Source organism: Sycon ciliatum, chromosome 11 (assembly GCF_964019385.1).
Source record: "Sycon ciliatum chromosome 11, ocSycCili1.1, whole genome shotgun sequence".
In the NCBI taxonomy this organism is placed as follows: domain Eukaryota; kingdom Metazoa; phylum Porifera; class Calcarea; order Leucosolenida; family Sycettidae; genus Sycon; species Sycon ciliatum.
The window spans coordinates 13,547,154-13,558,970 of NC_088653.1; the positions used below are offsets into that span (position 1 = coordinate 13,547,154).

Here is an 11,817-nt window from a genome sequence, read left to right on the forward strand (position 1 = left end):
GTGATGATTTCTCAGCGCCTGGGTGGTGAGTTTCAGAGACGAGCCAGACGAGCCGAACGAGAATTTCCAATTCAGAAAGTTAATCAGGCTGGGCTCCGTCACCAGGAACGCTGCACTGAAGTGAACGTCGCGCTGGGGCTGTCTGCCAGGCCGTGACGGATGAGCTCCATGGCGGCCTCATCCACTCATGGAGGGTGGACTGCGCTGGTGGTGTAGGCGCTGCGTCGGCAGTTGGGTTGAGGGTCCGGAAGCACCTACCTGCAGAAGGGAGAGAGAATCAGCAAGATCATTGCAGTGTCCGGCGATGTGGCGCAGCAGGAGGACAATGTTATGCTGGGCGGCTTTCAATAAGCCGGCCCTGACGAGGTCCATGACCGCTCTATTTGGGGACGTGCCAGAGCTCCAGATGTAGCAGATTGCTTCGTTGTCACTGTAGAGTAGCACTCGTCCTCCAACGTGTGCGCCCAGGTACAGAGGGCCAACATCACGGCGTACAATTCTTTCCATTCGATCGTGTGCTCAGCTTGGTTAGGAGACCATGTGCCATAGGACCACTTGCAGCCGAAAACCAGACCGAAACCGTGTCGACCTGAAGCGTCGGTGTACAGCCCCATGTGTTCGGCTATGCTCCAGGACGGCTTGATGAGGGGCTTCCGACCATTCCATTGGCTGATGCAAGCATCCCACCGCAGGATGTCAAGCTTTGCCTCCGAAAGTAAGGCTACCAGTGCATCTAGGCTAGGGAGCGTTGTTGCGCTGTCGAACAGGCGTCTGCAGAACGTGCGACCCGCTGGAATGACTTTGGCTGCGAAAGACAGGTTACCGGCCATGGACAGCAGTTCCCTCTTGGTGCACATCTTCTTCGACAGCCACGCGACGAGTGACAGTTTTGCTGCCGGGAGGCGCAGCTCCCAGGCGGCTGTGTCGAGCTCGATGCCCAGGAATTGTATTGAAGTTGACGGCGGGCACACTTTGTCCCCTCCGACGGCCAATGGGATGTTCAGCATGTCAAATACAGTCACCAGTGTCTTGAATTTGAGCATAGATGCGGAGTTGGACGGCTGGACGTGAAAGAAATCATCTAGGTAATGCAGCAAATCAACAATATCGTAATTATTAACTGCAATCCATGCCACAGCACCGGCAAGTCTGTTGAACAGAAATGGGGAGAATCTGAGGCCAAATGGTAGTACCTTATCGACATAGTACGAACCTTCCCAAAAAATGCCAAGTAGGTGCCAGTTGTCAGGGGAAACAGGGCAGAGCCGGAAGGCGTGCTTCAGGTCAACCTTAGAGAAGAGAGCTCCGGGGCCGTGCCCGAAAATGCAGCGTATTGCATCATCTACCGCAACGTAATGCAGGGAGAACTCGTCAGGGTCAACGCCATCGTTAATGCTAGAGCCGCTAGGGGCAGATAAATGCATGAAGAGGCGTACGCCCCCAGTCTTCTTGGGCACGATGCCAACGCCAGAACATCGGATATTAGGAGACGGGGGTTGGGAATAAGGCTCGGCCATGTGGCCACTTGTGCATTCAGACTGAAGGTAAGCAGAGACACCGGCAGGGTTGAGCAGTGCAGAAGGGAGATTAGGGGCGACGAGGCGGGATCTATTACCATGATAGCCAATGTGGGCCCTAAAGCGCATGTCGAGACAAAGAGAATGCACAAAATCGTTATCGGGGTGCTGGGATAGCTCTTCAAGCCGCAGGGGAATATTTACAGGGGACCAAGGCGAGTGTGAGCTTTTTGCGGGGTTGGCCAGCAGAGCATATGGATTGGCCATGACCAAGGCGGCCGGAAGATAGGCAGCTGTGGGCGAAGCGGCAGGTGGAGCGGACGCACTTTCCTTGATTGAAGAGGGGCATACTTCTTTGTTGACCGTATCGTTGCCAAAGAAACGAGCGTCGTTGCTGCTGTTGGGCCGAAAGGAACGAGCACCATTGCTGCTGGTGGGCCGAAAGGGACGAAATGCCCGCGCGTCAAATAAAGTTGTTTATAGGTCCTGGTCTATAGCGTCCCATCGCATGGTTGTGTCCGTGGCCAGGAGTGAGCGGAATGATCAGTCATACTCCTGTAAGGCCTCAAATCGAAATTTCCGGGCTATCTTCAGGATAATCTGCTGGTACGCAAGCAGCTCTGGGCCCTGGAGGGGTGTGCTGTAGCGTAAATCGCGCAGTAGGTTGTCCAGGCATCGAGCCAGGTGTGGATGTTCTCGACATTCCTGGAGGGCCTGTTGGCCGGTGCCAGGACCACTCTCTCTCTCTCTCTCTCTCTCTCTCTCTCTCTCTCTTTCTCTCTCTCTCTCTCTCTCTCTCTCTCTCTCTCTCTCTCTCTCTCTCTCTCTCTCTCTCTCTCTCTCTCTCTCTCGCTCTCCCTCCCCACCCACTCTTGGTGCGTCTGGGTGGCTATGATGTCGAGACCCTAGGTCGGCGGAGCTCCCTAAACCTCACCACCACTGCCACGATTCAGGTTGTGCGTGCTTCCCCTAGCTGCATCTCATGTTTGGCATTAAGTGGTCTTTGTAAAAAAAAAAAAAAAAAAAAAAAAAAAAAAAAAAAAAAAAACTGCGTCGTGCGAGCTGTCGTGGTCGATCTGGAGAATGCTGCGGCTAGTGTCCCCTTGGGACGGGCTAGGCAACATTGAGCCCAATTCAACAAATTGGCCAGTTACTACTTTATCGTGAATGGCTTTCGGCACGGTTGGCTTAATCGTTCTCTTACCTGCGGGGTTCATTGGCGGTGAGATGGCGGCCGCCAAATGCGGAGCAGGCAGAGCGTCATGCGAAGTTGCTGGTGCTTGCCGTGGGAGTGCCGCTGCGTGAGCTGCCGGCGGGACTGGAGCTGCGGCCTGATTTCCAAGCGCAGCACGGACCTCCTCCCGGATTATGTCCCTCAGGGACGGAGCAGCGGTTGCCTGGGGTAGGTTCTGCTCGGCCGCCTGGGTGGACAAGTCCTCGCACACTGCAGTGAACTCCAATGACTCGAGCAGGCGAGTCAACAGCCTGGGTTTGGTCCCCGTCGTGTCTAAATTGCGGGCCGCCAGTTCTTGTCGCAGCTGTACAGACCGAATTTTCTTGAAGCTAAAAAACTGGCCAAGGTTGTCACGCGATCTGACCTTTGGCGCAGCAAGGATGAAGAAGAAAAAGCATCGAGAGGCGGAGTAATGCGCATGCTCCGCGAGGTCCCGTGCCAGAGCGCGGGATTTTGGAGTGCACCGCCACGTGATGCGCTATGGAAAGTACGTGCAAATTTTGTTCGGAAATGTAATTGTTGGTTGGTTGCTAACTTCACTTACCGTGCCATGCACGGAAACTTATAATTAATTTTAATAATAAGTTGAAACTCGGATGTTGAGCCATAAATAAAATGTAGAAATGAAAAGTACATAATACTAGTTAGGAGCTAGGTGTCAGGACGTCGAATGTCTCAGTATTCTGTCAGTTTTGTGCATAGTTATTGCACTTTCTGACTGTGTATATAGTATCTGGTTACAATAATAATGATAATAATAATAATAATAATAAGGGATATTGTTATGACGTCATGACGTTTGTCTGCGCACGTGCCAACAATACTGAAGAGGTGAAAATGTCATTCGTATGTCATTTGTGTTTGTATGGTACAGATCTTCAAGAAACTGTGAAGCAATTTGCTGGTGTGGTTTCTGAGAGGGGACGAGCGATTCATGAGATATGGGCGTTTGTGTTCAACGTCCTTCATCTCCTGCACAGCACAGGAGCAGAGAAAGTTAGATGGTCACCACCTAGCTGGAATACAACCACATGTTCCTGCACACTAGGAGTAAGTAGAGTGCTTATGTAATGTGTGTGTATGTGTGTATGCGTGTGTGTGTGTATGTGTGTGTGTGTGTGTGTGTGTGTGTGTGTGTGTGTGTGTGTGTTTGTGCACGTGTGAGTGTACATGTGTGTGCTTACATGTATGTGTATGTGCATGTGCTTGTGTGTTTGCTTCCCTGCATGAATACATGCAAGTGTGTGTGCGTGCACGTGTGTGTGTGTGTGTGTGTGTGTGTGTGTGTGTGTGCATGGACGTGTGCATGTGTGTGTGTGTGTTCACGTAACTGTATGTGCATATGCGTGTTCAAGTGGCGACCCGATGTCTTCTTGTCTGCACCATTGTCAAGTGATTGATGGCTGATAGAAATTGTTTCTGTAACATAGCTGGGGTCAAGAAGGCTGGCAGAATTTCGTTTATTATATTTTATCAAGAGGTTGAATTGTTAGCCAAAGGTTTTCGTTCCTCTCTCATCAAACTATATTATTACTTTCAAAACTTGCCCTGTGGACAGACAGTATCTTGTGTGTGTGTGTGTGTGTGTGTGTGTGTGTGTGTGTGTGTGTGTGTGTGTGTGTGTGTGTGTGTGTGCGTGTGTGTGTGTGTGCATGTGCGTTCGCACATGTGTGTGTCCGCGCTACTGGGAGAGAAATAGAGGGAGTGTGTGTGTGAGAGAGAGAGAGAGAGCGCGCGCGCGCGAGAGAGAGAGAGAGAGATCGAGAGTGAGGGTGAGAGAGAGAGAGAAGGGGGAGAGAGAGAGAGAATTGCTGCAATCGTCTCCCGGAACAAAGTTATGACAATTTGACTGGTTTTTGACCTCTGAGATCAATCAGTAGGTTTCCTGACTCCGAGTGGCATTGTACTGAGAGTATTGTTTCAAATCTTTATTCTCAAGATGGCCTGTGGCCAATAAGAAATAATGGTTATAGTGAGATTAGTATGATGGGGAAATTTCAGGGCCAGCAGTGATCAGAATAAATGTACGGGTGAGCGTGGTTCGTGCATGAGCAAATTGAATTCAGCAGCACGGTTGATATATTTTGCTTGAACAAAGCTGGTGATTGATTATCGGGTAACGTTGATGAGAGGCCTTTGAAATAATGGAGAGATTTATACCAAGGAAACCCCAGGCAACGGTCGGTCGGTGCAGTTGGCAAATACCAAGACTAGTGAGAGTGTGCCGAAAGCTACAGCATGAATTGGCACGATTTGGGGCTGCGAGCATTAGAATATGAGGCGGGCGTAATTATGGTTGATGGAGTGAACAAACATTATGTGTTTAACCTTAGCGGGAGAAGAGATTTGGCCATTTGATGCGGTACAGAAGGTCAGAGTGGTTAATATGGGTGGAGAGAGGGAGGCGGAGGCATGATTGTGTGGATTTTCCGATGGATTCTCTCTACCTTGTCTAAGGTGATGTGGGATATAGGGTTTACAACGTGACTTGCATAGGAGTACAGGGGTAGTATGCGTGCAGTATATTCTACTTACAAGAGCAGACGTGGTAAGGGTTGATCTTAGATGGAATAGAAAGTAGAATGATTTCAGGAATTTTACTATAATACCGTACTATCAACGTGTTTTGTCCAGCATAGGTAATGTTCGAATAGTATTCCAAGATGACGGTGCTGTGGTACTGTTTCTAGTATAGTTTCCCCGAGCTCTAATTCGGGTAGTCGTGGTGGAGGTCGGTGAGCATGGTAGAAGGGGAGTATGACAGTTTTCGTTTTATCAACTAGGAGGTGGCCGCACTCTAGCCATTCTGCTGCGGCATCGACCCTTCTTTGTAGCGCCGCCTCACACTCAAAGTAGTTGCCTGCACTGGCAATCAGTGCAGTGTCGTCCGCGAATTGGCTACACGAGGTTGTATCATTCTCACAGGCAGCTACACCAAGAACAGAAGGACAGAGCCTTGGGGCACTCCGCTCGAATTGGAATGAAGGCAGATGTTGTGCCTTCAACCTGCAAACGCAATCTGCGTCCTGTCAAGTGGGCTTCGAGCCACCTGTGAGCCTTACCTTCGACACCATACTGTCTCAGCTTTTTCAGCAAGCCTTGATGCTACACTCGATCAAACGCGATGCGAATGTCGAAGATAGAGGCAACAACATGCTTCCCAGCATTCCTAGCTGTGGACATCTGGTGCACGATCCGTGCTAGTTGCAGTTTGGTTCAGTCTTGTTTCCTGCAGCCGGATTGGTTAGGAGGTACTTCCCTCTTGTTTCCTGAAGCCGGATAGTTTGGGAGGTAATTGCGGTGCTATGTGATTGTACAGAAAAGAGTGGACTATTTTTAATATTGTGTTTATCATAGTATACTGACCAGGGAGATGGGTCAGTATTGGGTAGGATGGGAGGGGTTGCCCGACTTTGGGATGGGTGTAATAATTGCGTCTTTCCAATATGTTGTTGTCATTGTTGCAATTGTGAATTTGTTTCTTCTGTTCTGTATCTCCCATAGGTCACGGTGATAATTGTTCTCTGCTATTGTGGTGAACATCTCAGTGACGAAATGATGCAAGGTCTTGTCGACTATATTCTGGACTTCAAGTATGTTGATGTGAATGAAGAAGATAAGACCGATGTAAGTTGTTGTGTTTTGGATTGTGACAAGAGACAGTGTCTGTTTTCAGTGTACTGTGCTAGTTCACTCCCATGGGTACGTCTTTGCTGGTGTCTCTGTGTGGACGTCGGTGTAAATGTACTGCATGTTCATCTGTGTGTTTGTGTGTGTATATGTATGTCTGTGTGTGTGTGTGCGTGTGTGCATGTGTGTGTGTGTGTGTGCATGTTCATCTGTGTGTGTAAGTATGTGTGTATGTGTGTGTGTGTTTGTGTGTGCGCCTGTGTGTGTTTCTGTGTGCGCCTGTGTGGGTATCTGTTCAGTACAACTGGACACTCTTGCACCATTGTGCAGAGGCAGGCAATGCACGCTTAGCAAAACTGCTCATCGAACGCAGTGCTTGCCTCAACGCACAGGCCAGCGGGGTAAGAAATAGTGCTATTCTAGAGTCTGGTTGTCTCCACTGAATTCCCAGTTTTGTATAGACCGTTGGGAACATTATGCGCCTTAGACATATCATGTTCCCAAGGGTGATTCACGGCCTCGACCTATCGTACAAGAGGCAGCATCAGGATCCAACTGACTAACAGTGCTTTTACAAGTCTGTGTGTATATCTGTAAGACAATCTGTTCAACGTTTGTACTCGTATGTCGTCGTGTCCACGTGTGTTCATGTCTGCACTCGCATATGTTCATCAGAAACGACCGGTTTATGGTACAACCTGTGTAATCTTGTATTTTCATGTGTGGTCTTCTATGGATGTAGGTATGTATATGTATTATATTGACTAGTTTAAAGGACAGACGCAAACGGGAAACGTATATGTGCGTGTACGTGGGAATGTGTGTCCATAGGTGTGTACACATACATGTATGTGTAAACAATGACTTGTTTTTCTTCACGTTTATGCAAGTGCCTGTGGTCCTGCATGCGTGTTCATGTGTGCACGTGCATTGTTGTTGGTTTGTCCTAGTTATCCAGGTCTGTGTTCTTGTGTAATGGTTGTACAGCAATACTCATCACATTCTCGCTTTCTCTGCAGGCACGATGGACTCCGCTGCACTATGCAGTCGACAGGAACAAGATCAGCGTTGTCAAGGTGATATTGTCACATGCCAGTGACAGTATCAACTTGGATACAACACTGCTTGACAGGGTAAGTATTTGATTCTGTGTTGTTAAATATACAGTTTCTACTCTTCATCATTGCCTTTCCTCTCCTGTTCTATTTGTCTCTCTCTCTCCCTCACTCTCTCTCTCTCCTCTCTCTCTTTCTCTCTCTCTCTCTCTCTCTCTCTATTTCTCTCTCTCTCTCTCTCTCTCTCTCTCTCTCTCTATCTCTCTATCTCTCTCTCTCTCTCTGACTCTCTCTTTCTCTCTGCTGAAGATCGTTTTGAAAGTGTAGTGTGAATAGACAGCGTTATTAATTATGATTGCTGGAACGAGTAAGGAGTGATGAGTTGATGCTTTTGCAAGGAGTACAAGGAAGACATGCTTTTGTTCCTGACGAAGAGCTGTGATGTTGATGTCTTTCCCTCCTCATAGTTTCCTTTGGGATTTTTTAAAATGATTCGACCAGTGAAGTGAATTGAAGTGTTTGGATACAGTTCAAGGACAAGGATGTCAGTGAGGAAGATGTTGTTCGTCACTTGAGTTATTTCAAGAGGTCATTGGCTAGTTCTCATCGCCGATAATGTGCTTGCTGTGCTGCATCGTTCACTTTCTTGATATTATTGTAAATTTCTTTCGTTTTTTGAATGAGTATTTCTGGGTTTGTGTTTGTGATGTATTGTTGTGCTACTCAGTATTATCGCACAGCATTGGACCTTGCAAAGGAACGTGGTTATAATGAATGTGTGCAGCTCATCACACAGCATGAAGCGGAAACTAGGTATGTGCTTATTTTTTAGTTCACGAGTGAGTAAAATTAATGTGTAAAGGTGGAGTATGGCGGAATCACCGACTGTCATGAAACCGGATATGCCAAACAAATGGGTCTGTTTTGCGTACTAGGGGTTTTGATTTTCTGTACTGAACAGTGTTTCGTGCGTTGTCGGTTTTGCCACACACATGCACGTCGATTCCTGAATTTGCACTGCAAGATATAAGTGACTTGTAACCACGACAGGATGTTTTGTGATGCCTGAAGTCGAAACACTGCAAGCACTTGCTTTGCTGTCATCGTTACGGCAATGGTGGATTTCTCTGGCTTGTGATCAATGTTGATTTAGCACAGAAGGCTGATATTTGTTGTAGACCTCACACCTTGGAGTACTGATTTGAACTGATTGAATGATTTTGTGTTCTCTTGTCGTGTGATTTTGCTTTGTAAACAGCTGCCAAGCCGACTCGGAAAGTTGAAACGGAGCTAGACGAGGAGCCTTAATTTACACAGACACGTCATCTGATTATACATGTATGACAAAGTCGCCATTTTCTACGGCGTGTTGTCAATTCTACCGCGTGTGTGTAATTACACTGTACTTTCCTGGCATATAGCTGGACGTAGTCAGTAAACTCGCAGCTGTTTGATTTTTTCTTACATTACACATTGTCTGCTGAATACATTACATACAACATACTTCATGTGTTTTCCAAACTCTTTCAAACAAATTTCATAATTAATTCTGATTGTTGCCTCGCCTGGGGTATAAACTGCGTACAAGTGTGTGATTGGTGTTCTATGCCTGGTTGCAATGGGATGTAAGTTATTTTTTTCGTCTTCTTGAAGACATTTTCCGTTTGCTCTGATTTCCGTTATATGTGCCGTAGTGACGCACATAATTAAAATTTATATTAGTGACGTAAAGGGTCATGCGCTTATGAAAACATTTGTGCGTTACTAACGCGTATAGCCGATTTGTTTGTAGGCGTGTCTGCGAATCATGACGTTCCGAGTTCAAATCCTGCGCTGGTAACAGGGAATGTGTTTAGTGCTCCCTCAATCGCGTTGATGCATGCGAGTACAAATTTACATGCAATGAACTGTGCCGACACCCACGGTGAACTTGGCACTGACTTGCTCTGTGTGAGGGTAAAAGGGATGCGGTTTATGGGGTTATGTATATAATATAACCTAACCAGTTGATTATATGGGAAATATAAACCTGTATACAAACCGAGGCGAAGCCGAGGTTTGTATATTGGTTTTTATCACTCTCTTATTATTGACCCCCACAGAAACTTGTGGTCTCTAAGCGGTCAAATATCAGCATATATTGACCGCTTATATTGACCACTTATTATTGACCACTTAGCCCGAGGACTTAGAACTTTTTCCTCAACTTAGAAAAAAATCAGAACTGAAAGAAGAAAAATCTGAAGCCAAATGCTGGGATTTGAACCCAAACTGTCAGATTCTCAGTCAAAGGACTTGAGGAACATACTACAAGAGACAACTGAAAACTTCGGTTTACACAGAAGAAATGTCCAATGTAAACGGCATATGTACATACTATTATACTATTACAATAGTATTCCTTTCTTCCTATAGCAAAGCAAAACCAGTTTTAGGTATACTATGTCGTTATAAATCTATTATTGCCCTCATAATCGGTCAATATATTAAATATAGACCTCGTAAAAGACCTCGGGGGACCTCGGTCTTTTACTCGTTCTATTATTTTCATATATTGACCTCTTTAATCGTGCAATAATAGATACATATTTCCCATATTCAACTGAGTAGGTTATATTATGCTTATACTGAGCTGATATACAAACTCCCCTAGTGTGATCCTAAAAAAAAGGAGTTTATATACCAGTTTATACACCAGTTTATACACCAGTTTATATACCAGTTTATGTTCTCGTCATCGAAGTACCTGTTATATGCAAAATACAAGTCTGGAGTGTTGTGTGGGGAGAGATGGGAGTTTGTATACAAGCTCAGAACATCGATTGGAAAACCATCAGTAGTGAAGTTCCGTCGCCCCTGCTATCTGCATTCTATGTCTATGCAAAAACGCAGGAGTAGTGGCACGCGGGGCTCTTCAGCCGCACATGTCGAGTGCTGCGCTTGACAGACGGAGTGCTGAAACAGCGAAAGAAGGACAGCCTCGAACGTCAGGTGCAGCACAAGGCACCTGTTACACGATTATTTCAGCGACATCGACGACACCAATGGCAACGACGCAGTAAAACTTACCTATTACGAATGGTTCTATCTGATGTTGCGCTTTGTCTTCGTGGAGGCAAAATGTAAGCCTCAATCAAAAAGGACGACGTTGTTTTCTTCATCGTTGACGGGAAAGAGATCCTGAAGTTGGGACCGGCGTGCATGTCGAAAAACCATCAAGGCGGACTGCAGGTCACTAGTGTGTCCCTAAAAAAAGGAGTTTATATACCAGTTTATATACCAGTTTATACACCAGTTTATATTCTTGTCATCGAAGTACCTGTTATATGCAAAATACAAGTCTGGAGTGTTGTGTGGGGAGAGATGGGAGTTTGTATACAAGCTCAGTATAAACTTTTATAGCGCCATTACACGCCCGCTTGTGGAGAGACTTGTCCCCTCTCCCCTGACTCACTTGTGAGGTCTGCATTTGACACTAATATAGGGATATATGGGCGAAATGGTGGCCCGCCGATCCGAATGTAGTTGCTTGTCACGTCAGGTGATGCGGCCGCGAATCCGGCTAACTTTCCTTTTTTGTTCGTCATTTGCTATATTTTGCGGGACGTTTTGTCTCGCACATACATGTAAGCGCATGCGCTTGAATTTCCAGTGTCCTGGTGCTTTGCAAATAGTGCGATAACGCACTGCACAATAAACTATGCGAACATGGTGTTTTTGTGGTGTCCGTGTGTCGCGGTTGGATTTGCATTTAGGTGAGCTTAACCTTTTCCACCCAGGCCTGAAACCATGAATTCCCAGTCCGATCGCTGCGCCTCTCTCTCTATCGCCCTGCAGAGCAGCCCTGTGATTTAAAAAAATTCTAACTTCACTAACCAGGAACGGAAGTTGATCATCTTGGGCTCTTTGGAAAGCTTGAAGCCTTCTCTTTCCAAACGAATGGAAGAATCACTCAGCAGGAGCTATAGAGTTGCGTTCACACTACGTTGAGAGCTCCTCTATCGGGCCTCGAAGAGATATTCCACACCTAGTCACATATTTCTTCGCTTCTACAGTTTTACTCAGCGCATAGCAAAAATTCAAACTCTCTCAGATTCCTGAAGTTCAAGCGCTCATTTTGGTACCCAACACGCATAGGCTGTGCCCCTGTGAGTCATTGGGAAAGTCCCTTCCCTGCCGATGTCCGCTCGAAAATCCAAGGTGCGAAATGTTGTGCCCTGTAATTCGGCCGTGAATTGCGTTTCCACCTTCGGCGCTCCGGTATTTTACTTTTCGCTCCAGCAAACGACATACCATTGGAAAGCTTATTCCTTCAGCTTTCCAACGAGCCGTCAGGTGTGAGAATCGAAGAAAGTATAACAGAGTTACGAAGGTTTGAATA

The 11,817-nt window shown here is 46.6% G+C and overlaps 1 protein-coding gene across 1 annotated transcript in view; it reads left to right on the forward strand.

Moving 5' to 3' along the window:
* The window catches only part of LOC135827293 (uncharacterized), an 11,875-nt gene extending 2,505 nt beyond the window's left edge, over positions 1-9,370 (forward strand). The window contains exons 2-7 of the mRNA XM_065339818.1: positions 3,626-3,801; positions 6,256-6,378; positions 6,681-6,782; positions 7,401-7,514; positions 8,164-8,249; positions 8,695-9,370. Of these exons, the coding sequence (XP_065195890.1) occupies positions 3,626-3,801; positions 6,256-6,378; positions 6,681-6,782; positions 7,401-7,514; positions 8,164-8,249; positions 8,695-8,719 (626 nt within the window). The 3' untranslated portion in view covers positions 8,720-9,370. The remainder of the gene's footprint in view (positions 1-3,625; positions 3,802-6,255; positions 6,379-6,680; positions 6,783-7,400; positions 7,515-8,163; positions 8,250-8,694) is intronic.
* The last annotated feature ends 2,447 nt before the right edge of the window (positions 9,371-11,817 follow it).